Below are 27,710 nucleotides of genomic sequence, written 5' to 3'. Positions count from 1 at the left end.
AATTTATTATAACATAGGAGGTCATGGGGAAAAGTTAGGCATAAGTTTTTTGTAAGAATTGTGCAGATGACGGGGATCGTGGCAATGCAGAGGCCAGACGAAGCAAAAACAAGAGGTCATCGGCTACCTGCAAGAAGGGGAGCGTCAGCGCGCCATCTGATGAGAAGGGCGCAAGAGCGTCCGGTCCTACAAGCAGACAGCCTGCGGGCCGTATACCTGATGGATTAGGCGGGGGACAATGTTGCTGGACCACAAGCGAAAGTGAGGCTGGCCGTTGACACTGACACACGACCAGCACGCAACAGCCAGATAGCTCTCCGGACGCGGCAGCTGTTTGGAGGGATTCCCTGCAGCAGACCGCATTGTCGTGAGTACACAAAGAAGATCACATAACGTGTCAGAACCTGCGCCTCATGTGCCTCAGGACAGAAAGAGACGCTATATAATCACCTGTTTGAGTTGTTACAATTGACAATTGAATTGTACAGCGAAAATTCCGAAATGCCACCAAAAATCGGAATTCCCACTGAAATTCGGAATTCCTGCCAATATCATAGGTTGGGGAGAGGGAGTGGTAGCAGTGGGGTGGGGAAGAGAGGGAACTGGGACCCATGTGTAGGGTGATGAAAACACATCCTGGGGTGGGAGTGGGGGTGGTGGGGGGAGTTAATTGATCAATTGAGTTGATTTGCATATCCATTTGATGTCAATTTGATATCAAAAGTGGGATCATGCCTCCGCTACCCTGTTACTTATGTAACTTCAAATGTCTAATGCAAAGGGCTCACAGAGTCTTAGAATTTTTCAGCCTTTCTTTGACATCTACATTTGTTATTGGCAATAATAGCAATAAAGAACCGAAAACATCAAAAATTGGTTTTTTAAGCAGTTTTAACATTCATATTAATCTGGAGCCAAAAAAAAATCTGTAGCCTAAAACCAGTTGTTTGAGCTGTATTCGCTGTCCGTATTATGAGCTGATACAAAGAAACAATTACTGCAGTGGTAAGACACACCTAATGATTTGTAGGAATAACTCCGGAATAAAGAGAGGTATTTTAACTCAACTTGGCACACAAATAACTTAACAACGAGGCCATTATTGTATAGATATGACACATCTAACATCAAACAATAGAATCTCCAGGTTGGTATACCACCAATATACGGAGTAGGAGAGATTGCTACTCGCAGTAAAGACACATTGAGTTGTAGACAGGCACAACGAAAATACATGTCACAGATTTAGCTTTCAGCCAAAGACCTATTCAGAAAAGGATACACATATACATTCATTCATACAAGTAAGAACACCTCACCCACACCCTCACCCTCTCCAGCAGCTTAGACCGGAGCTGCCAAAAATGGAAGCAATGTGTGCTTGAGGTGTACATGATTGTGTGTTAACTTTTCAAATAAGGGCTTTCGCTGAAAGCTAAATGTGTAACGATATTTTCATTGTGCCTATCTGCATCTCAATGTGTCGTCTTTATGGAGAGTAACAACCATCCAACGTCCCTATTTCTGAGGAATGTGAATAGGATGGTGGCTTCGTGTGCTCTAACTATGTAGTGTGTTTACATTTTGCAGCGTGCAGTTCAGCTGTAATAACGCTAGTACTGGCAAACTTATTTGAGCACTGTTATACAGTTATTAAATTTAATAGTTTTCAGCGGTGTTTCGTGCTGTTTATGGCGAAATAACGACTTAATAAATTTTTGTAAACGTTCGCTCGCTGTGTTTTTTTAAGTTTTCTGTGCTTGATGTCGTTTAGTAAATTTCGTGCTTTAGTTTTCAGTTGAGGTTTCTTGTTGTTTCTAGTGAAATATTTCAGTAAAATTTACATTCACTGTTTTAACTTCGTTGAGTGTTCCAGTGCCCTTGAATTTTTTGTTTTAGCTAATAATTTTGTGAAGTTTTGTTGGTATTGGTATTAGCTGTGGTGTAGTAGTATTAATACAAGTAGTTGCTTTCTTAGTAGACAGAGAATTTCGAGACCACTGTTGTTATTTCTATAAATAGTTCTGCTGGTGTAAGTGAAATTTGGTAACATAGATGTATAATTTTTTCGGTAATTGTAAAATTTTACCATGAGTGAGAAGTGGTGTCTCTGTCATAGTTTTCTGAGTAGTTGGTTACAGTGTGGGATTTGTTCAAAGTATTTTCATTGGGGGGAATACGGTGGGGAAGCCAGTGGGCATTCTAGCGAGATCCTCTCTTGGGAATGCAGAATCTGTAGTAGAAATAAGTTGATAGAGGAGCAGTTACAACGCGCAAAGGAGAAACTAGATAGGTCGAAGAGGGTGAAGGGTGGTGGGGAATGGGAACCGGCAGTTGGCAAGAGGGCACCTAGTAAGAGGAGGTATTCAGACAGTTGTACTTTGCGTATCTACAACAGATTTGACAAACTGTCAGAGTTAAGTGGAGAGGAGCCTCGTGTAACTGTAGATGTAGGGAACATGCAGCAATCCTTAGCAGGTATCAGGCCTAAGTCAGTTGCAAAGCCTAACAGAAAGAAGAAGGTTCTGCTGCTAGGTAGTTTGCATGGTAGAGGTGTGGGCCAGCAGTTGCAGAAAATGTTGGGGAGTGAATACCAGGTCACAAGCGTTGCAAAACCTAGTGCGGGGTTGGCTCAAGTGTCTGACAGTATAGGGGAGTTATGTAGGAATTTTATGAAGGAGGATCAGGTAGTGATAGTGGGTGGAGCAGGGAACAATCTTTGAGTGGAGCAGGGAACAATCTTTGAGTGGAGCAGGGAATATGCTGTAGGTGGTGTATATGGTAAAGATAGCTATTCAAACTGGTGGCACTAATGTGCTTTTCGTGCAACTGTTTCGGCGTCATGATCTGCCTCATCTTAATGCGGCTGTTAGGCGCGTTAACATGGGGCTGTGGAGGGCGCTGATGGCACAGGGCATGGGTCACATCTCGGTGGTGCCAGTTGAGTCTATCAGTAAATCGGATCTCACTAGACATGGCCTGCACCTCAATAGGTATGGAAGGGGGAGGCTGGCAAAACTTATAGGTGACAGTGTAGTGGGTGGTGGTGGTGGGATCACTCATGGAAAAAATCCTGTAGAAGTTGGTGTTAGAGCTGCACCTTTTTTGGGCTGAAGTCAGCTGATAGGTGTACATGCATAAAGGAAGTCCCTCTAAGGGCTCACCTTCAGAGGATGTAATGTTTACAAGTAGAGAAGGAATTAGGATATTTCATCAAAATACAAGAACTATTAGATATAAAGTTAGTGAACTGCTTATAGATGTTGACTCTGAAATTACTGTTATATCAGTGCACTACTTATAATTTGACTATTCAGAGGCTTCCTTTACTAGGATACAGGTTAGCTAGCTGTTTTTCAAGGAGTTCCTTGCAGGGTGAGGGAGTGGCTGTGTACATAAAAAACAGTATTGCATTTGAGTCCATAGACATATTACGGCACTGCACTGAACAGATATTTGAATGTTGTGCAGGGGCAGTTGAATTTAGTGAAACTAAACTTCTAATTGTTGTTGTTTATAGGTCCCCTAACTCTGACTTCAGAGTATTGCTGTTCAAGCTAGAGAGTGTTCTTGATTCACTTTGTAGGAAGTACCAGAAATTAGTTATATGTGGTGACTTCAAAATAAATTTTGTGTGTGATGTTGCAAGAAAAGGGATTTTGGGAGAACACATAAATTCATATGATCTGATGCAGACAGTGTTTTTTCCAGCTAGGGTGCAGGGGAACAGTAGCACAGCCATATACAATATTTTTGTTCATTCTGTATTACTAGATGGGTACTCTGTTAGTAAAAGGGTGAATGGCCTTTCAGACAACGATGCACAAATTTTAACACTAAAAGGTTTTGTGCTCAAAAAAATGTCACATTTCATTATAAACTATGTAGGAAAGGTAATCCAACAGGAATAGAGAGTTTTTTAAGCCTGTTAAGGAACAAGAGTGGCATGATGTTTATAGTGCCAATAACATAGATGACAAATATAATGCTTTCCTTAGTCCGCAGCTCGTGATTGTGCGGTATCATTCTCGCTTCCCACGCCCGGGTTCCCGGGTTCGATTCCCGGTGGGGTCAGGGATTTTCTCTGCCTCGTGATGACTGGGTGCTGTGTGCTGTCCTTAGGTTAGCTAGGTTTAAGTAGTTCTAAGTTCTAGGGGACTGATGACCATAGATGTTAAGTCCCATGGTGCTCAGAGCCATTTTTTTATAATGCTTTTCTTCACACATTTCTCATGCTCTTTGAGAGTTTCTTTCCATTAGAACATTCTAAATGAGGTACTAGCAGTAATAGGCAGCCCGAGTGGGTGACTAGTGGGATAAGGATATCATGTAGAACAAAGCAGAAATTATATCAAAATGTTAGAAGTAGTCACACTCAAGCTACAGTAGCCCATTGCAAACAGTGTTGCAAGGTGCTTAAAAATGTTATTAGGAAGGCAAAGAGTATGTGGTATGCAAATAGAACAACTAATTCACAGGGCAGAATTAAAACCATATGGTCAGTTGAGAAGGAAGTTTCTAGTCAGCAGCACAAGGTCGACGTTTTGAAGTCAGTTCATAGTAAATATATTTCTATTACTGATACATCAGATATATAACAATCATTTTCTGAGCATTGCTGGTGAATTAAATAAAAATTTAGTCTCTACAGGGAATCATATAACTTCCTTGGCAAATGCCTTTCCGAAATTGATGTCTGAAATACTCCTCTGTGATAGAGACAAGGGGGAGACTGAGTCAATAATTAAATCACTGAAGACTAACGACTCTCATGGTTGTAATGGAGAGCCTAGCAGAATATTAAAGCACAGTGCTGCACATGTTAGCCATGTATTTCGCCACATCTGTAATTTTTGCTTTTGGAATGGTCAGTTTCCTGAGTGATAAAGTAGTCAGTCGTAAAGCCACTTTATAAAAATGGAGAAAGGGACAATGTACATAATTTTAGACCTATTTCTATATCATCAGTGTTTACTAAAGTTATTGAAATGGCTGTGTATGTAAGGATAATTGATCATTTTATATCACACAATTTGCTATCAAATTTACAATTCGGTTTTAGAAGTCGTTCAACAACTGAGAATGCTATATTCTCTTTTCTCTGCGAGGTACTGGATGGGTTAAACAAAAGGTTTCGAATGCTTTGCATATTTTTTAATTTAACTAAGGGATTTGATTGTGTTCATCACAAAACATTGCTCCAGAAGTTGGGCCATTACGGAATATGGGGAGTAGCTCACAACTGATTCACCTCTTACTTTAGCAACAGGCAGCAAAAGGTCATTATTCACAATGTTGATAATGGCTGTGATGTGGGGTCTGAGTGTGGTATGGTCAAGTGGGGTGTGCCCCAGGGATCAGTGTTGGGGCCATTCTGTTCTTTATTTTTATAAATGATATGCCCTCTAGTATTATGGGTAATTCTAAAATATTTCTGTTTGCTGATGACACTAGCTTGATAGTAAAGGATGTTGTGTGCAACATTGGCTTGGTCTCAAATAGTGCAGTACATGACCTAAGTTCATGGCTTGTAGAAAATGAACTAGCACTAAATCACAGTAAGACTCAGTTTTTACAGTTTCTAACACACAATTCAACAAAACCTGGCGTTTTCATTTCACAGAATGGGCATATGATTAGTGAAACTGAACAGTTCAAATTTCTAGGTGTTCAGATAGATAATAAGCTGTCGTGGAAAGCCCATGTTCAGGATCTTGTTCAAAGATTTAATACTGCTATTTTTACTATTCGAATGGTATCTGAAGTGAGAGATCATTCAACATTTTCATTCACTTATTTTGTACGGTATTATATTTTGCGGTAACTCTTCCCATTCTAAAAGGATATTTTTGGCTCAGAAACGGGCGATTCGGGCAATAAGTGGTGTAAGATCACAAACCTCTTGTCGACCCATGTTCATGAGTCCAGGTTTTTTAACATTGGCCTCTCAATGTATGTATTCCTTACTGTCATTTCTTGTTAACAATATTATCTTATTACTCAGTTAGTAGTCGGCAGAAATGAAACCTGCATTTGGATCAGATTTCCTTAACTCTTGTGCAGAAAGGTGTGCAGTATACTACTGCATCCATTTTCAATAAACTACCACTTGAATTCAAAATCTTAACAGTAATCCACGCACTTTAAAATCGAAATTGAAGAGTTTCCTCATGGGTCACTCCTTCTATTCTGTCGAGGAGTTCCTTGAAAAATTAAGCTGATTCTTGCTGTATTGTTGATTAAACTGACTTTTTCAGGTTCATAAACATTTATTTTTATCTGTTATTGCTTTTATGTTGTAATTTCAGGTACTGACACGTTCCATAACCTTGGATGTTTACTCCTCAATTGGATCTTGACGTATAAATAAAAAAATGGAAATTCTGGAGCAATTGCAACTAAATGTGGTATATTTATGTCTTACTAACTGAAAAAAATGCTGACTTTTTTCAGGTTCATAAACATTTATTTTTATCTGTTATTGCTTTTGTGTTGTAATTTCATGTACTGACACGTTGCATGACCTTGGATATTTGCTCCTCAATTGGTCCTATGGAATTTGATATGCAAATAAAAAAATGGAAATTCTAGAGCAATTGCAACTAAATGTGGTATATTTATGTCTTACTAACTGAAAAAAATGCCATTGGGATGAGGGACCCCTATCACCCTTGGGGACCCTTATCACCCTTGGGACCAAGATGATTAGCTATAGTGCACAAAGTCTTCAAAGATGGTTCTGTGTGTGCAGAGTGTGATAGGGACATGTGGAAGGTGTGAGGCGCCAGAGAGGAGTCAAACATCTTCAAGCCTTAAAAAGTGCTGTTTCAGACAAGCAAAGCAAAGCTCCATGTTCTGGCCTAGATGGACCAGTCGAGACCGACAGACTGCCATGTCATCCTCGGCCTGTGGAGCCATTCTGATGTGGCACAGATGGGTATGGGATCAGCACACTGCTCTTCCAGCTGTTGTCGACTTTCTTTGACCTTGGAGTTACTACTTCTCACTCAAGAAGCTCCTCAGTTGACATCCCAAGGATGAGTGTACCCCATTTCAGTCATCTGGCCAAGGAAAAATCCTTGGCAGTGACAGGAATCGAACCAAGGTCTTCCGCTTAGCAGCCAGACACGCTGTTCACGGAAAGAGATCAAGAGGAAATCTAAATCTAAATGGCTGCTGGATGTTAGCAGAGGGGGATGCATAAAACAGTTCAAAACTGTGTTGCCTTCCAACATGATGCACTCAGTATGTATATAGTCATTCAGTCACTCTATTCAAGACACTACTCAGCGCTGTGCTTAAGTGCATCTGTGTGCTATGGCGTAATGCAGGTACCACCAACACGCAGAAACTGCAGAGGGACCAAAACCTAACGCTTGAAGTGGCACTGTCACAACAGTTTCAGTTCTGTAATCGCAGACTAAATGGCTGGCATGGCACAGCTGTGGGAACGCTTTTTATGAGCCCACGTGACACTTGCATACCAAGAATGCAACTCTAACAACACAGACATCCAGGTGCCTGCCAGCTTGCGAGCGTTTACTGGACGACCTCAACTGTAAATGATTGGGACATTTAACACAGCATATATTGCACACATGATCACCTAGAAGACATCCACATGAGTAGTAGAAGAAAGAAGACAACAAAATGAAAGGAGAAGGACATCGCAAGATATATGAGGCCCACACTTCTTTTTGATTTATAACAGTACAGGAGTAGCGCAGCTCTAGAAGTTTCGGTACAGGCTGCATTGTAGCCAGATTTCCAATTTTGTGATTGATGATGTCAACATGCACTGTTCTTGGATTTCTTCTCTTATACCTCTGACACCACAGATCAATTGCTCTATGTATAAAATCGAGAGAAATTCAAAAAATGATGGGAAATTCATACAGCCTAGGATGGTGAACCTAGTCCAATTGTCCTAAGTATAAAAGCAAGGTATCAGGCGTGAACACAACCTCTATGACAGCAGAATATACAATGACAAACTTGGTGGATACTAGCATAGACTGTGCTGTTCTCAGGGTTTCCTGGGTTTTTGACATCATAATCAAAGGATATTGATCTGAGCACAGCCTGTATGGTGCCTAATCACTTGTGTTAACTGTAGAATTCAATATTGCGGACCTTATCTCAGCTTCCTTAGTTGTCAGATTTCTTAGACTTCCCCAACCCTATGACAAAATTCAAGATGGCAGACTCCATGGATACTGGCACAGAAGATGATTGTTGCTAGCACAATTTGCACTGCAGGCAATCCAAGATGACAGGCCTCAGCATAGTTCTCTGACATCACAGGCCATATTTCTCAAGTACAAAATCGATGAGCTCAGTTTAAAGTGATGACAGCCTAGTTGACCTAATTACACAGTCTGCCCCCACCCCTCTGATGTTACAGTTCATGGACATAGCTTGCATGCTTAAACAGTTTTCCCTCACCCTACATGCCACTGGTGAGAGTCCACTGGCAGGTAGCAGTTGTTTTCACTTGATTCGAGTACATGATCTGTTAAGTGAGAGGTGTAGTGTATGAATGTTCTGAAACAAATAAAGATTAACACAAGGCAAACTGTGTGTTGGTTTAAATTATTTAATATCATTGGCTTTTCACATTGATCTCTGAGATTTCTGCAGTGAAGAAATTAATATTCTGCACCCCAATTAACATTGAATTGGTGGAGAAAAGTCGTCGAAACCTATAAGGTAAGTACACACTCCAGGCATTTCATTGAACTTAACACATATTCGAAATCTACAAGTATGTTAAAGGAACATTTTTAGTTAGAACCTGGTAAAAAGAGTGTGTTAGAAAGTGTGGAGGAACTGGGATTATTGGAATGTGTTGGGCCATGTTGTTAATGTTAGTATGTTAAAGGTACCAAGGAGGAAGTATTCTACATCAGAAAACGAGAACTGAATGTCACAGTGTGGTCAAAGGATGAGTGGACAATAACTATTAAAACAGCTTGGATCTCAGATAAAAGATAACACCGAAATAAATTATAAAAGGACGGTTTTGGACTGGATTGGACTGGACTGTGCACGCCAACAGCTGCCAGATAAGTAGTCCATTTTCTTTCATTTTATTATCAGTGACAGTGATTTAATGTTTTTGTAAATTGCTTGACACTGATACGCCAGTAGTAGGGTCAAGTGTAATCATGAGTAGTTCACAAGCAGAATCAGGTGGAAACAAGCTCGCTATGTTGAAGGAAATGTTTGTCGAAATAAACTCCAAAATCGCAAACTCACAGTTACAATTTGGATAACAAGTGAATACCAGAACTGGAAACTTAGAATACGAATTAGGACAGAAAGTGAATACCAAAATAAAAAGTTTACAATCCCAATAAGGAAAGAAAATAGGATCACAACTGAAAACAAAATTAGACGGCATAAAAAAGGACCTGAAAGAAGACTTGAGAAAAATAGTAAATGGCGTTAAAAGTTAAGGGCCAGCAAACAGTGGCGGCTGTTGTGTTAGAGCGCAAGAGCATGTGAACACCCTAACTTTCGACACCATCCAGAATTAATGGTTATTTTTCTTTGCATGCTGTTAAACATAATGTAGATGTGGCAGTCTGAAATACATGGTACTAAGTATACTGTGCTGTGCCAAATAGCTCCTCTAGATCCAGTGAAAGTTGGCATCAGGGCCGTGAGCACACGTTTACTTGTGCATGTTTTAAGGAGCTTCTGCATATGTGCAACTGGCGTGACATAATTGCCTTACAGGTCAAATACATACAGATTTTATAAACAATGTGCATGGCTTGTGGTGTGCACTGCTAGCCCTTTCATTTGACTACATATTTATGTCAATGCAAACAAATGGTATCACACTGCAGCAGACTTTTATCCACGTTCACTTGGAATAAATCTCACTAGGTAGTAGCACACTCCACAGATATGCCAGTTCAAACACAATATAGTAAAATTACATCAGTCGTCAGTGTATTCTGAATGATATATAATACATTAAGTTTTGGATTTTATCATATATTAATCCATTTGAGACACTGAGAACATAAAGCACATCATCGTCGATTGTGAGACTGTAGCATTTATTCACGATTCTGAAAGCTGTTGTGGGTCAGATTTGTCTGTACTGTAGGCCCACATATCTGAACATTCACGAAAGGCTGTCCCATTGGTTTCTCTGATAATCAGTTCAATATTCAATATGGGTGGGGGGGGGGGGGGGGGGCAGACGGTGTGCTTTTGATCCTTATGGCTCTCAGAGTCTTATTTGTATTCTGATCAAGTGACGTTATTGGTAGACTTGAATTTAATAATTTCCGCAAATGGCAGTTTGTGTTTGGAGTTGGTTGTTTACTGTGCAGGAATCGACTTCCTGTGAAGCGTCAAAATGAACTCTGTTGAATCTGTAGTATATGCTAACAGAAAATCAAATTACCAGGAAAAATTAGCCGCAAAGAAAGTAGGGCCTCCCAGACCATATCCATTGCCTGAGAAAGTGACAAAATCAAATAAATGTGACTACAAGCAAACATTTAACAAAGAAGTGTATAATAAGTGTAAGCCATTTTGTGGGTGCAACATAAGAATGCCTGATTTTCAGCCCAGTAGTTAATTCGTTAAGTAATATATGAATTAGGGACCTTGTACAATTATCTGCAAAAATAAAAAAGGTCAAAAAACTCCCACTTATTCAAAAATACGAAATGGAGAGTAGCAAAAGCTTAAATATTATTTCATCCCTTATCAATGTTAATTACTTCAGCAGAAATCTGACTGTAAAGACATAACTGTACTTGAAAATAGGTAATGTTTTTGTAACATGTGACAAATCCTATACCTGAACAATACATTCGCAACATGCATCCTTGATACCCTGATGTAACAACCCAAAAATAAAACAGCATTCTATGTCAGGCTGAGTGTCGTGCATGTTGTCCTACCAGAGTCACTAGATGCATTTACTTTTCCTTGAGAGCTTTAATTCCAATAGTGGCACATATATCCGATATTTTGATTGCAATTGGTGTATGTAATATCTTGAGTCATAAAGAAAATATTTTGTTACACATATTCATAGCACACTAGAGATGCCTATCACAGTACAATAATGTTTTGAAACTCTCTCAAAACGGCATGTAAAAATTCTGTGGAAGTTGAGAAACCAATCATGAATTGAAATATTGATTAAAATGGCTTATAAAAGTCACAGCTACATTAAATTGATTTATGAAATGAAAATCTAATCTTATTTTGGTGTGATTCATGCATGGAACCTTATGCTCCGTTTACACTAGCAAGTTATTGCAGCAATTTACTTGCGCGGAGGAACTTGCCGCGCGATTTGCGAGTATAAACATATCGCCAAGTCGACTTGCGACTGTAGCAATTTATTGCGGAAGTGACTTGCTGCACGTTATCCGCTTCCAATGTGAACACCACGCAAGAAGTATCTGCAAGTAACTTGCAGCTTTTAGGATTTATTTCTATTTCCTGCAAGTAGGAAGCGCAAGTTATAGTAAGTATGTCGTCTGCATAACATTCATATTTAACATTTTACTTAATGTGGTGACTTAATTTTATGCAACCATCTTACGTATTATATGCAAACAAATTTCAGAAATGGAGGAGAAACGGGAAGCAGGATACAGAACATTTTATTGAAGCCGTGGAGAGGTACCCCGAAATACAGAACGTGCATAACCAAGACTTTAAGGATAGAGTGAAGAAGATGAGCGCTTTAAATGAAATCTCGTCGATATTCGACACTTCTATAAAAGAAGTACATAGAAAGTAGCATAACTTGGAGACACAACCCCTTTGCCACCTGCATCCACTCGCTTGTTGTTTTAGGAGTCTAGAAAAAGACGATGTGTAATTATAACATGTTCTATTTACTTAGCTATTCACTTTCTATTTTATGAGCATTAGAAAAAAAACTTTTTATAAGCATATCATTCTGTAAAATGGAGTTTATTTTAATAAAAATTTAATTTCATTGTTGTGTTTTCACATATCTTCAAATAATTTTCCCTTTTCAAGATTTTAAAAAAGGCTCTACATACATCGGGTACGATCAGAGAAATCGTGCAGACGGGAATATGAAACAAGTACATTAGGGACTTGTATGAGTCTCCTACAAAGAAAAGATTTGGTTGTATGTTTCACATAAATAAATGAAATGCCTATTTTATTCGTAGCTCACCGGTAGCTATAAATCATAGAGTGACTAGCAAACGTTCCTTTGCTAAAATAGCAGTACCGAAGTTTGTGTCTCGTTTTGATATGACGGGCGCTATTAACATCAACAAATACTCAGGATCATTTGAGGACATTCTGCAAAAGTATCCATGCTCTCGATACTAAGTTCTTGCAAAAGGTTATTACAGGCACCATTTTGCGATCTTCTCATTATCTACTCTCTAACCAAAATACTTCTCTTTTTGTTTTTCACGTTTTGCATTACAATTACAAGAGCTGCAGCATATCTCACCCGCCTACTTGTCATTTTACACTTCGGCTGACACTCGTAGTGGTACTGAAACTGAAAGCATATGTAAACAGTATCAGCAAGTTGTTGACGCAAGTTTCTTGCCAAAGAACTTGCGGAAGAATCTTGCTTAATTCTTGCGCTGCTGTGTAAACACAGCTGTAAGCGGCTAGCAATAACTTCTGCAAGCGACTTGCTAGTGTAAACCCAGCTTTAGGGACGTTCGCCTATATTCCGTTAATACAGTGTTATTAGATAATCCATCCAGATGAATATTAAGAGAATGGAACTAGTTATAAAATAATCCGCCAAGCTTTTAGTGCATAGGTAAATGCCTCTATACTTCTATGTTGATTAATATGTTGAAGATCGGTAATTTTTTTGTATTGCATGTGTTCATTTGCAACTATTTAGTGGGCCGGTATAGAAAGGCAAATATCCTTCGCTAACAGCACAAGTAGCTCATTATTGTTGAAGGTGTATGACTAAATATCTTTCTAAATGTACTGACGAACTGGTTTGTTGATAATATACGCGTTCAGGCTTTTTTCAACTTATGTTTTATCCAATTAACATTAATATTACAGATTCTGAAAGCGTAGCAAATAAATGAAAATATAGACACGAAGAGCTATCTGAACTCTTTGTTTCGTAGCTTGTATGCTCCTTCTTCACTCGTTGATTTTTGTTCTTCGACCATAGTTATATTTATGGTCGAAGTTTTTGTTACACTGGATGATACACTCTGATGGAGTGGCCACGAACAAAGAAGTCTAACCTCCTTGGCCTCGAATGACGCAAGTGATGTAAAGGTGATCTGTGGTGTTTGAATGATTGCTGGTACTGATGCTAGTGTCGTATTGTGTGACAGGAACTTAAGTGCAGGTTAAACGTGTATTACTTGGCTATATGTGTGTAAGTTTCTGTACTACACAAGTGAATGACTGTGTTTTTAACTGATATTGTGAAATAACAATGCCACCCAAGCAGAGAAAGATAGCGATTATGGGGTACAGGTCTGTTGGTGAGTAACGTTGTTGCATTGTAAAATTTGTATTTACGTGCAGTGAAGTGGAGTGACATCAGCCTTTTTTCCACAGGGAAATCTTCCCTAAGCATACAGTTCGTGGAAGGGCAGTTTGTCGATTCATACGACCCTACAATTGAAAATAGTAAGTATTATTCATTATCAGCTTTTTGTATACTTAATTCATCACTCATTCGGTAAAATGAAGGCTGTTCGTAGTATCTTCGGAACTGGCACCGATAGTTGTCTGCTATGCTGCCGTTCACACATTAGATTGCGACGCCTAGCTGAGCTAGCTATTGCCAGTCAATGGAAAATGAGTTCACTATGTGGCTGTTTTTGCCCACAACATATGTTTTTCTGTTGCTCATTTGGGCACGTTCTTCAGAAACAACTAGAGAATGAAGGCAATTTTATGCCTAAGACGCATCATATCAATCTTCCATTTATTTAATTTTTTCGTACTGAAATGCCATTACATGTTACAGCTAAAATTGTTGCTGTAGGATTTTCCATAATAAAATTTGTCTTATCCTGAGTGTTTTTAAGTACAGTGAACTATATATTATCTTGGGAAAGACTGAGCTTAATATTTGAAAACTTTCAGATGGCAGTAAATGTCAGGTGGCTTCTATTATTTTGCTGTTGCTATATTTCATATAAACTCAAGGCAGACTGTAAGGGAAGACAGACAGACTTTTCTTAATTTGCAAGTATTGCAGGGTGTTTCTTGTTGTGGATTTGTAATTCAATATTTTCATATGAACTTGTCACAATATTGTTGCATATCCACGAAGTAGATGCAGTGCTACAGACATTTTTAAACAGAACTGTTGATGAAACATGTTTTGTTGTAGTGTTATGATTTTGCTGGATAAAGATGACAGTGAGACATGTTGACACACTGTGATAAGAGATTTTCAAGGCTGTAAATTTTGACTAGAAGTCCGATGAAAATCTGAACTTTTTCTGGCTCCTATCACGTGCACCAGTGTGTTATGGTTCATTTGCTTGTAAGCGCCCATGATGCACTTGTTTATGTAACCAGAGCTTTAATTTTATGTAGCACTTGCATACCATAAGGAGGAATACTCTGTAAGTATCCTGCAAAGGTGCCTCGAGTAAGTTTATATTCATTCTCAAGATGTAGGCTGGTTATGATAGTTTTGTAGTGTTTAATGTATGATGGATGTGCTGGTTCTGGTGTTTTATAGAAACTACTATAGTAACCATCACATAAATAGTGACTCTTCCTCGGACTTTGGGAGGTAGATTTTAGCTGAACAAGGAAAGCTGCCTTGGAGATAGATTTGAGTAATGTGCAAACTCAAAAATTCTTGCAAAGTAGTGTTAGTGTATCAGTTGATTAATTCAGATGCTGTTGATTGACATTAGTACTACAACTGGCCATTTGAGATTGTGCTTCGAGATATTGATGCTGAAATGCTCTTACTTCTGGTGAGGCATGGCTTCATTTAATCGGAGTACATGGACTTGCAAAACAAACAGTGGTGTTTTCAAAATTGTTGTCAGTAACATGAAGAGTATCTCCATACTGTGAAGTGTGCTATGCATTACTGTAACACTAATTAGCAGATCAATCTTTTTTCATAACTTTTGACAGCTAAGTGAACAAAATGCGGTAACTTCTGCCCCCTCCCCCTGAGAAAAGGCTTAAAATTATTTCATGAAGGACAGTGCAAGACTGCATGTATTGTATAGACACCATTATTCTGAGGGTATGTCCTATCATCAAAAACATCTCTTTTTCAGAACTCCAATATTGACTGAAAGAAAAATTTGTGTATGTTGCTGGCTAAAACTGTGAGCAGCTGATGGCAAAAAAAAAAAAAAAAAATCTTTTCTGTAAAATAAGAGTACCTGTATCCAATGCTTGCAGCCATGCTTAATCAGAAAAAAGGAGTATTTCAGGATAGGCTTCTCCATTAGGCCCTGGCTACAAAAACCATTTGAAGGACTCTTACCGAGCGACTGTAAGTGAATTTTGGTCAGTCGATCCACTGCCATTACTTTTTAATGCCTCATTTTGACTGGTCACAGCATCTGTAAGCAGATGCTACTAAACATCAGTGTGAAGTGCTAAATGGCACAACAATTTTGTCATAGTCCTTTTCTAGGCCATTCCTAACTCATTTAGGGGTCATTCCATATCAAATCACCCAATAAAAAATAAATTTTACACCCACCTCCTTAGATTTTCATGAAATTTGGCTCAAATGGTTCTAATACCATCCTGACAACACCTGCAATTATTTTTTTTTATCTCTTAGGTTTTTTTATATAAATTTTTAAAGTTTTTATGTTTTGCGTTTTCTGAACCTTTGGAAATGGTCAATTTAATAATTTAATTTGTATTCAAAACTTTAAATTTGCTTATCTTAAAAACTCTTTTAGATAACATCATTAATTTTTGCAGCAAGTTTATTTATTATACATATTTGAAGATAAAAATGATGCTATTAAAATATATTAATATTTTCCATGGAATATATATATATATATATATATATATATATATATATATATTTTAATGGATGTTTTGTTTTATAAGAATTGCAATATCTAGACTCTCAGACCTGATAGAATGCTCAAATTTGTTTTAATTTACTCTTAAACATATAGGCTACTTGATAAAACAAAAATAATGATGGCTTTTTAACATGTTTATTAATTATAGTAGATTACATTAGAATTATGTACAAAGATAGTTTACTTACGACACTTATGTATAACCCAACTGATTGCTTGAAACATTGAATTTTTTGAGTAATTTTGTCTTTTTAATGAACATTAATGCTGATTCAAACTGTTTTTCCACTTCATCCAAGAGCTTTCAGTTCTTTTGATACAGTCTTTTTTGAAGTAATACATTCTCCCAGTGCCGCTTGATTGAGGTGCGTCTACTACACAGACTATATGCTCCAAAGGCACTATGCAGGAATCTTCTCTTTCAGGCCAATAAAATGATGCAGTGGGTCCTGAAGGATGTAGAAATAGAATTTCTGCATCTTCTTCATCATTGAATATTGTTTTTGCCAGTCCAAAGTACCAGTTACCATCATAATTTGCAGCCACATAGCTATTTATGGATGGTTCAACACGAACCCAATCAGAAGAAGAATGGAAAGAAAAGACTAAGGAGGGTTTTACACTATCTGTAGTCCTTCTAATTTCAAGGTTGTTTGTTGGAAGTGGTTTGAAGTTACGAAAACTTCTTGTTCCAGGAATGGTTCCAGTTGCTGAAAAACGTTTTCTAGTTTTAACCGTAGTAAATCAGCTTCTTTTTTGTCAGTAAAGTGATAATGAATGTTTCCAATATTTTTTTCACAAAACTTATACACATTGATTGCTGTCATCATTTGTTCTTTGTCTGAAAGCTGTAGACTGGCTTTCCTTAAAATTCTTTTAATAGTTCCTCCTAGGCCATCACAAGTTGACTTCCCATGACTTGTTGCAAAAAGAGTGTTGGGCCTTCAAATTAAAGTCTCTCAAGTGTTCAGTCAAATTTTTAAAACTGTTTCTATTTTTCTACTGCCCAGCACAACCATCTGTAAAGTAGTGAACTGAGTCAATGTCAGTATGATGTAATGACAGCCACTTTGTAATTTCTTTTTGTACAAAGTTAACAAAACCAGTGTCGTGTTCTTGGTCATCACTAATAAAACAGTGGTTGGAAACAAAAACATTGTTTTCCTCATTTCTTAGAAAAACTCCAACTGGGTGTAGAGTACAACCACCTCTATTCCAGTGGTAACTTTGGATCTCATTTTGTATAACAAAGGAATAATTTTCACTGAAATCCATCACAATAATTGCTGTTTTGGGTGGTGGGTCTTCTTTCAATCTTTTAAAGGCTGCTGATTGGGATTTTGCTATAAACGAGTGTGGTGTGAGCTTTTCCAATGACCTAACCAATAAATAAATGTAGTCTTCAACACTGATAGACTGTTTGATCATTTCTGCCCTGTCTGTGTTAACCCACTGACTGATTACAATTTCTTCTTCTAAATCATAATATTCACTTAGTTTTTCAGTTAAGCACTCTGTTAGTGCAGTATTTGCAGGACAGCTGTTGCAATGATGTAGCATGCAGTTTTGGTTTTCTGTGTTGCACACAAGCATCTTAATTAGGTCTTTATAAGATTCTTCAATTTTCACAGCATCCAGTGTGTGTGCCTGCAGCACCAGCAAGGATACACCATTTAGGTCTCAAGAAACAAAATTTTGAAAATCCTACTTCTACCTCGGGATTCTCCCATTTGAAAGAATAATAGAGTTCTCTCAAGTTACACAAAATGAGTCTTTTTTGCATGTACACTTTTTTTTGAACACTTACTTTGTCTTTTGTTCCAGGTAGCACTCTGGAACTTTCATCCTTTTCATAAAAATCTGTTAAAAGTCTTACTGTATTTTCAGAAAGAGTTTTGCCTTTTTTTGGACCAGGAGTTTCCAAAATACCCTTTTCAGATTTTAGCTTTCTAGCTTGTCGCACCATGTACTCACTTACATTAAATTCTTTCATCACTTTATTTCGACTCCAAGAATCTGGAGCCCAGGTCAGAATTTGGATTTTTCTAGACCTCCCAACAGATGAAATCTTCTCTTTCATAAGAGAAATCTTACATCAAAATCCTTTGCTTTCTCAACCACACTTTTATCTTCTTCGTCATCATCAGAACTTGGTGCATCATATTTTAATGCTTTTGAAACCGCCTTTTTTGCAGTCTTTTCAATACTGCTAACCTTCCTTTTAAAATAAGACCCTTTACTTTGTTCTGACAAGCCATGAAGCTTTATCGGTGTTAAACCTAAATAATCAAGAGCTATGTTTGTTTGTACGAGGGATTCATTTCTGGATTCCAATGATTCTAATTCAACCATGACTTCATCATCTGTTTCACTTTCATTGACTTCAACTCTTAATTTTTCCTCACAAAAGTTACGGCATGTTGAAAAGCTTTTGTCCAGGTTTTATGCTAATATTTTTTGTCAGTAATTGTTTAGAAAGATCCAAGCCTACACTTCTCAACGATTTTTTGATGGGTCTTTTGTGTTTTTAGTGGGTCTACACATGTTGTTTGATACTTTTCAAAAACATTTAAAAAGTAGTAGCTGTGGTGTGAACACATATTCTTAAATTCACACAGATTAATTCCAGATCGTAAGTGGATCAAATCTTTTTCTTCCTCACTCAATTCTGATACCGGTTGTAACTTTTTTGAAGGTGTGTAGGTTGTTTGGAAACAGTCAGATTTTTTAAATAACCTTACACTACAGGTTTGAATATCTGACATACTGATTTCACTTTTGGTCTGATTACTGTTCTGGTTACTTTTATAGGATATTGGAAAAGAATCTCTGTAAACTAAGTAACAGTACTTACTGAGAGTTCGAATAAACTTAATAAAATACTATCCAAGTACTATTTAACACAGTAATAATTTTTTACTTCAAAACACAGGAGTAACAAAACAAAATCCAAGTGTACATTGTTACTCCAAGAAGACAAAAACTTATTTTCGGTGTCTAAGTCACTTGGTATTTTTTATTTTTAAAATATAATTAATATTATTTTAAAAATTAGATAACTATTAAACAGGTTAAAAAGCCAACATAATTTTTCTTTTATCTAATAGCCTATACAATTAAGAGTATTTTAAAACAAATTTGAGCTTTCTATCAGGTCTGAGACTCTAGATGTTACAGTTTTTGTAAAACTAAACATCCGTTAGCTTAAAAAAAAACTTGTAAATTTTTTTTCATTTGGAAGAATTTAATATATCTTTATGGTATTTTTTTTTTTTTTTTTTTTTTTTACATTTAGATATAATACACAAACTTATTCCAAAATTTCATACTGATATCTTGAGTATTCTTTAATATACAAATTTTTTTAGTTGTGAGGACACGTTTAAGTTACAATTTCCGACTGCTGAAACAACGCCAAATCTAAAAACTTTAAAAATTTATTTAAAAAAAACTATAAGAGATAGAGCAAAAAAATTTTACAAGTGCTTTCAGGATGATAAAAGAAGTAATTGTACCAAGTTTCATCAAAATCTGACATGGTTGGTGTCAAGACCTGGGTGACTTGACATGGAATGACCCTTAGTTCATCTAAAACCATTGTGCCACCTGCCAAAGTCCAGGCAGTAGGTCATAGAATACACAGTGATTGGAACCTGCCTCCCAGTATTGCTTCACACACAATCCCAGAAACAGTACTTTTGTTGTACCCTGTATTTAAACTTACATGAAAAGCTCTCTACAAATGACAAATGGATAATATAAATACTGGAGACTCCTAATTCTAAGTGTTCATTACATTCATTTCCAAAAATTTTCCTTGAGATGATGCTATGGCATAGTGAAGGTCTTTGTCTTTTTTACAGTGATATAACTTGAAATTTGAAATGATACAGAATTATTACCCACTGTATTGAAATTAAGATACATTTTAAATTGTACTGTCAGGTTAGAAGAATCTAGAAGCCACTATGTAATGCAAAATTGACCACAAGATGTCACGGGAGGCAGACCTGCCAGCATAAAATGAGGTGGAGGTAATGTGTTGCCAGTAGAAAAGCAGCAACAGGCAATGGGTCAGTCATTCAGGAGAGCTTATTGACTGCGAATGTGGACCAGTCATTGAATGTAACCTGAGTGTTGAATCCATCAGGGACATTTCAACCCAGCTAAAGCTGCCCAAGTCAACTGCTGCTGATGGGATAGTGAAGTGGAAACATGAAGGTACAGCCGCAGCTAAACCAATACCACGCAGACCTCAAGTACTGATCAAATTCGACTGGGACCATAGAGCGTTGCAGAGAGTGGGTGCAAAAAATTGCTTGAAATCATCTGAAGAAGTCAGCTGGGAGTATCAAAGTGATGCCAGCAGTCCAGCTAGCACTGTGACTGTGTGTAGGGAGTTAAAAAGAATAGGGTAGGCCTACAGTGTTCTCACAAGCGACACATTTTTGTAGTCGATGCCAACTGGCGTTTAGGAGGCGTAAAGTGATACCACTAGAGATTGGATTACTGGAAATGAGTGATATGGAGCGATGAATCGTTCTAGATCCTGTGGCAATCTGATGGAAGAATTTGGTTTTGGCAAATATGTGTGTAGTTCCAACAGTGAAGTACGGAGGAGGGGGTATTACAGTATGGTACTTTTTTTATGGTTAGGGTCTGATTCCCTTATTACGCTTCAGAAAACATTAAATGCAGGAGGAGATGAACACATTTTACAGAATTATGTACTGCCTACAGTATTATTGTATAAGCATGACAATGCATCGTACTGTAAAGAGTCTCTGAGGCAATGGTTTGAGGACAATAACATTCCTGAAATGGGCTCGTCTGCCTAGAAATTTGACCTGAACCCAGTGGAACTCCTTAGGTAAGTGTTACATTGTCACCTTTGCCCCAAATCCCAACATCCAACATCACTCCCTTCTCTGGTTTTATAACGGGCATTAAAAAAGAAACGAACTGGAGGCATAATTACAGAAACCAGTACCTGTATGTTAGAAGTATTGACTCTGGCTGTTGACACACTTTTTCCAGTGTGACACAAGGCAGTGAATGGCTGTCTCATAAAATTCCGGGGCTGCGATGTTAACCAGTTCCACACATACAGCTGGATCTCGTCATTCAAATCTTTTGCCCGTCAGAGCCTTTTTAAGGGGACCAAAAGTGGTATAATCATAGGGGGAGAGGTCCAGACTGTGTGTAGGGTGGGCAAGAACCTCCCATTTGAATTTCTGTAGGGGTGCCGTGACTGTTGGCTGTATGTGGCTTTGCATTGTTGTGGAGCAGAATGACCCCACGGGTGAGATTGCCTGGTCGTTTTGATTTGATTGCTTGGCGAAGGGTGGTCAAGGTTTGTGAGTAATGCTGGGCATTCATTGTTGTCCCATGCTGCAGGAAGTGGATCAGAAGGGTCCCCCTTAAAAAGGCTCTGAAGGGCAAATGGCTCACCTCAGACGATGACGTACAGCTGTACGTGCAGAAATGGTTAACATCGCAGCCCCAGGAATTTTATGAGACAGCCATTTACTCATGGCCTTGTCACAGTGGGAAAAGTGTTTCAATAGCCAGGGTCAATACTTCTAACATACAGGTACTGGTTTCTGTAATTATGCCTCCAGCTCATTTCTTTTTGAATGCCCCTTATAGCCCCTTGAGGAAGAATACACTGCCATCCCTCCAGGCATTCAGACACATTTAAAGTGTCCTCAACAAAGTTCAAGCCACTATAAAGGAAAGGGGTGGACACAACCCATATCAATGTTTGCTGATAGCAGCCCAGATACTTTTGATCAAATAGTGTATTTAACATTTTAATGTTTGTTTACAATTCCTTTGTAGTGACTACTGCTTGACATGTATATTCAAGAGACTTAAATATAGATTATTCTGAATTTAAAACACAAGTCTGTTTTTACTGAGGTGGAAATATTGTTACTTTGGTCTACTTAATTTTTAAAATATTTATTAAAGATAAAGTAATTAACTATATTTGTTGATACCTGGTGTAGCGAATAGTCAGTTGATAACGAATTCAAGAAGCAGTGAGCAATAAACAGAATTTTGATGCAGTTGTGAAAGGGTGAAGTCAATGGGTCAGTAAAAGTATGTAACAGCCAGATTATGTAACATGTGACAAGCCCCCTGCGGGTTCGGGGGTTAGAATAGTCCCGCGGTATTCCTGCCTGTCGTAAGAGGCGACTAAAAGGAGTCTCAAACTTTTCGGCCTTATGTGATGGTCCCCTGTTGGGTTTGACCTCCATCTCTCAAAATGTTCCGAAGAGCGAGCCGATTGGGGAAGGGCGCCTTACTTGGTGCATTGTGTCCATCTTGCGATCAGACCTTTCGCCAGCTTATTCGCCGTTGAATTGCAGTCCTGCCCGCTCTCCATCTCTTGGGCATGACTACGTCCCTGCGTGCAGATTACACCTTGCACTGTGCAGTGCCTCTTTCTGCACTGACGGCGACCATGGACCACATGTTACCAAACATCCAGCACTGTAGCCATTCCATTGTGGTGGGGCCGCCATGTACCCTGTTGGTTGTAGCCTCCCTGACAACACAGGGATTGCTCTACTGATGCCTGCGCCGTTAACTCCCCACGTATGCCAAGGAGTAGATGCCTATCCTCCTGGGGTATCGGGACTCCCGGCAATGGCTATCCTGCCAGGTGGCCTTTGCTGTGGCTGGGTGGCGCCCGTGGGGAGGGCCCTTGGTCGGAGTAGGTGGTATCAGGGCGGATGACCCGCAATGAAGCGTGGTACATCGTCTCTCGCTGGTGGCCAGCCGCCAGCAGTCTCTAAGCGTTCTCGGGCTCAATTTAACGCTCAGCAATACGATCCGAAAACGTTTCCCTCCCTGGCCACACCGTGGGAGGAACGTAAATCTCAGGATGGCAGTAGCAGTTATTCGCCCCGTTTCTTAGTTTATACGAGAGCTGATGGGGAGTCTTTTCTCTCCACAGAGCCTCAGTTCTTCGTCGAGCATTTACAGGACAAGTTTGGGGAGGTGGAGGGCTTGTCCAAAATGCGCTCTGGAACGGTCCTGATACAAACGGCATCCTCTGCCCAGTCACGATGGTTACTTGCTTGTGACAAGTTGGGGGATGTTGCTGTTACGATCACACCCCATAAGAGTTTAAATATGGTCCAGGGAGTTATTTACCATAAGGACCTTCTTTTGCAGTCTGATGACGAGCTGCGCGCCAACTTAGAGTGCCGAGGTGTACATTTCGTCCGGCGCGTTCATTGGGGTCCGAAGGAAAATCAGATTGCTACCGTTGGCTTCATCTTGGCCTTCGAGGGTGATAAGTTACCGGAAAAGGTCAAGGTGATGGTCTACCGATGTGACGTCAAGCCCTATATCCCTCCCCCGATGCGGTGCTTCAAGTGCTGGAATTTCGGCCATATGTCTTCCCGCTGCACTTCCAGCCTCACATGCCGAGATTGCGGACGCCCATCTCATCCCGATACTCCATGTGCCCCGCCTCCCATCTGTGTCAACTGCGGGGAGCACCATTCACCTTGCTCGCCAGACTGCAGAATCTTCCAGAAAGAGCGCAAAATCATGGAATATAAGACCCTGGACCGACTGACCTATACTGAGGCCAAAAGGAAATACGACCGATTACATCCTGTGAGAATGACATCTTCCTATGCTGCTGCTACATCTGTGCTAGCCCCCTCAGCTTCGCGACTTCCGGCTGGATCGACGAGTAGTACAACTCCTCCTACCCCCTTGCCAGTGGGGGGCTCTACCCACCGGGTTGCTCCTGCGCCACCTACCTCAGGAGCAACACCATCCCACCCATCGGGGACGTCCGTCCCCGCTTCTAAGCCAGAGAAGTGTCCAACTTCTTCGGCTTCTCACGCTCGCAAGGGGTCCCTTGGGTCCCTCCCTTCACAGGCTTCCACCAGCGGGAAGGGTGACGACCGACAGTTACGTAAGTGCCCACAATCTGCTGGTCGTAGGGCTTCACGATCCTCCTCGGTCCCGGAGACTGAATCGGTGAAGCCTTCCCAGCCAGTTAAACCCAAGGAGCAGTGTGAGAAATCCAAGAAGAAGAGCTCTAAGCCCAAGGAACTCGCGGTGGCAGCCACCCCACCGCAACCTTCCTGCTCTGCGTCTGAGGACGAGGTGGAGATTCTGGCGTCCGCTGAGGACCTCGATCTCACCGGTCCCTCTGACGCGATGGATAACGCTAGCACCGGTGCTCAATTGGAGGCAGCAGGTGACCCAGCGGCGTAATCTGCCTTCCTAGTCCCTTCACGCCTTCTCAGCCATGGACAATTTCATACTTCAGTGGAACTGCAGCGGTTTCTTCCACCATCTAGCTGAGCTCCGACAACTTATCAGCCTTCACCCTTTCTTCTGCATTGCTCTTCAGGAAACTTGGTTTCCAGCAATGCGAACCCCCGCCCTCCGTGGCTATCGGGGTTATTATAAGAACCGGGCAGCTTATGAAAGGGTGTCTGGTGGCGTCTGCATATATGTCCTTAACTCTCTTCACAGAGTCTGTATCTCTACAAACAGCTTTAGAGGCTGTCGCTGTTCGGGTGTGGACGCCACAGGCTGTTACCGTCTGCAGTCTTTACCTTCCACCGGATGGTGCTGTCGCGCAGCATGTCCTAGCTGCTCTGATAGCCCAACTGCTGCCACCTTTCTTGTTACTGGGCGACTTCAACGCACATAACCCTCTATGGGGTGGGTCAGTGGCAACAGGTCGAGGCACCACTGTTGAGCATTTATTGTCGCAGCTCGATCTCTCGATTTTAAATGATGGTGCCTTCACACACTTCAGTGTGGCCCATGGCACATACTCCGCCATTGACCTTTAGATCTGTAGCCCTAGCCTCTTACCGTCTGTCCAATGGAGTGTGCATGACGACCTGTGTGGTAGTGACCACTTTCCGATCTTTCTGTCACTACCACAGCGTCACTCTAATGGGTGCCCTAGCAGATGGTCTATGAATTAGGCTGACTGGGACTCGTTCTCCTCCACTGCCGCTATTGAGCCTCTCTCTAATGATGACATTGATGCGGTGGTTCAATCGGTCACCACCGGCATCGTTACTGCCGCCGAATCTGCCATTTCCCGTTCTTCTGGGTCCCCTCGGCGGCGGACTGTGCCTTGGTGGTCGCCTGAGATCGCTGAAGCGATTAAAGATCGTCGGCGGGCGCTCCAGCGTCACAAGCGACATCCCTGCATTGAACACCTCATCACCTTCAAATGGCTGCGTGCGCGGGCCTGCCGCCTTATCCGCCAAAGCAAGCAGGAGTGCTGGGAGCGGTATGTGTCCACCATTAGCCTCCATGTCTCTCCATCGCAGGTCTGGGCCAAGATCCGACGCCTCTACGGCTATCGGGCCCCTGTCAGCGTCCCTGCGCTCTCACTGAATGGAGCAGTTTGTACAGACTGCGACGAAATTGCCAACAGCTTGGCAGAGCATTTTGCTCTTAGTTCCGCTTCTTCCAATTACCCACTGGCCTTCCGCTCCATTAAAGAGCGGATGGAACGTCGGAGCCTCTCTTTTCGCACCCACCATTCTGAATCCTACAACGCTCCATTCAGTGAGTGGGAATTTCACAGTGCCCTTGCTGCTTGCCCTGATACCGCTCCTGGGCCAGATGGCATCCACTGTCAGATGCTGAAATACCTTTTAGTGGACTGCCAGCGACGGCTCCTCGACCTTTACAACCGCATTTGGGTCGAGGGTGAGTTTCCGTCGCAATGGCAAGAAAGTATTGTTATCCCCATTCTGAAACCTGGGAAGAACCCTTTGGAGGTGGACAGCTACCATCCCATTAGCCTCACCAACGTTCTTTGCAAATTGCTTGAACGGATGGTGAGCCGGCGGTTGAACTGGTTACTGGAGTCGAGGGGCCTTCTGGCTCCTTCTCAGGGTGGATTCCGTAAAGGTCGCTCCGCCGCCGACAATCTGGTGAGTCTGGAGTCGGCCATCCGTACTGCCTTTGCCCGCCGTCAGCACCTGGTCGCTGTCTTTTTCGACATGCGGAAGGCGTACGATACGACATGGCGTCATTACATCCTTTCTACGCTTGATGGATGGGGTCTTCGGGGCCCTCTGCCGATCTTTATCCGCAATTTTCTGTCGTATTGTATGTTCCGCGTGCAAATCGCGGCCTCCCATAGTTCCTCCTGCGTCCAGGAGAACGGTGTGCCCCAGGGATCTGTTTTAAGTGTCTGCCTGTTTTTAATAGCCATTAACGGGCTCGCGGCGGTGGGGACGTCTATCTCAGCGTCCCTGTATGCTGACGACTTCTGCCTTTACTACAGCTCTACTGGCATTGCAGCTGTTGAACGTCGGCTACAGGGCGCAATCCGCAAGGCGCAGTCTTGGGCTGTAGCGCATGGTTTTCAGTTTCCGGCTGCCAAGACCCGCGTTATGCATTTCTGCCAGCGCCGAACAGTCCATCCTGAGCCGCAGCTTTATCTTGCCGACGAACTCCTTGCTGTGGTGGAGACCCACACGTTTTTGGGTGTAGTTTTTGATGCCCGGCTGACTTGGCTGCCTCATATTCGGCAGCTTAAACAGGCGTGTTGGCGGCATCTAAATGCTCTGAGATGCTTGAGCCACGCCCGCTGGGGCGCCGACCGATCTAGCCTGTTGCGGCTCTACCAGGCGTTAATCCAGTCCCATCTGGATTATGGGAGCCTGGCTTATGGCAGCGGGATCCGACTTGCCACTGGTGCCTTCTGCACCAGCCCTGTGGACAGCATACTTGTGGAGGCAGGTGTCCCTCCACTGCGATTGAGGCGCCAACATTTACTGGCCGCTTATGCTGCCCATGTTTTCAGCTTGCCCGGGCATCCAAACTATCGTTTCCTGTTCTCGCAATCGGTCGTCCATCTGCCAGAACGTCGGCCCCGGTCAGGTTGTATGATCGCAGTCCGCGTCAAAGATCTTCTCTCCGGGCTTAGGGTTATCACTGTTCCAACTCCTTTTCGGGCCACTTTGCGTACACCCCCATGGTGTGTTCCTCGCCCTTGCCTTCGGCTCGACTTGGCACAGGGTCCAAAGGACTCAGTCCCTCCAGAGGCCTTCCGCCGCCGCTTTTATTCCATCCTGGCCATGTATCAGGGCTCTGGAGTTGTATACACTGACGGTTCGATGGTTGCTGGTTGTGTCGGTTATGCGCTAACTCTAGGGGACTGACATCCTGCTGACTGGTCAACTTCCATCTGAGTTTAAAAAGGTGAAGATAATATCTGTTCTGAAACCTGGCAAACCCAGCAACAGGGTAGAAAACTATCGCCCCATTTCCCTACTCAGCTGCTGCTACAAGCTTTTTGAAAGGCTAATATATAACAGAATAAGTAGCGCTATCTTAGAGAACGTTCCAGATGATCAGGCAGGCTTCAGACCAGGGCGTAGCTGCTGCGACCAAGTATTGTCTCTCACATCCTTCATAGAGTCAGGATACCAAATGAAGCAGAAAACATCTGTGGCATTTGTTGATCTAACTGCCGCCTTCGACACTGTGTGGAGGGAAGGCCTTATCTACAAATTTCTCCGCATCATTCCCTGCAGAACAATGGCTCGACTGATTAACAGCATGCTAAGTGATCGGAAGTTCCAGGTAATCACTGGAAGCAACATAAGTAAGGAGAGGAAGCTGAACAACGGATTGCCTCAA

At 41.2% G+C, this 27,710-nt stretch overlaps 1 protein-coding gene across 1 annotated transcript in view; it reads left to right on the top strand.

Moving 5' to 3' along the window:
* The first annotated feature begins 13,260 nt into the window (after positions 1 to 13,260).
* LOC126252153 (GTP-binding protein Rheb homolog) overlaps positions 13,261 to 27,710 on the top strand; it is a 74,910-nt gene continuing 60,460 nt past the window's right edge. Inside the window, exons 1-2 of the mRNA XM_049953025.1 lie at positions 13,261 to 13,499; positions 13,576 to 13,647. Coding sequence (XP_049808982.1) covers positions 13,451 to 13,499; positions 13,576 to 13,647 — 121 coding nt within the window. The 5' untranslated portion in view covers positions 13,261 to 13,450. The remainder of the gene's footprint in view (positions 13,500 to 13,575; positions 13,648 to 27,710) is intronic.

The sequence above is a fragment of the Schistocerca nitens genome, chromosome 1, assembly GCF_023898315.1.
Source record: "Schistocerca nitens isolate TAMUIC-IGC-003100 chromosome 1, iqSchNite1.1, whole genome shotgun sequence".
In the NCBI taxonomy this organism is placed as follows: Eukaryota; Metazoa; Arthropoda; class Insecta; order Orthoptera; family Acrididae; genus Schistocerca; species Schistocerca nitens.
The sequence above is the reverse complement of the archived record's forward strand: the minus strand, read 5'-3'. Positions and strand labels throughout refer to the sequence as shown.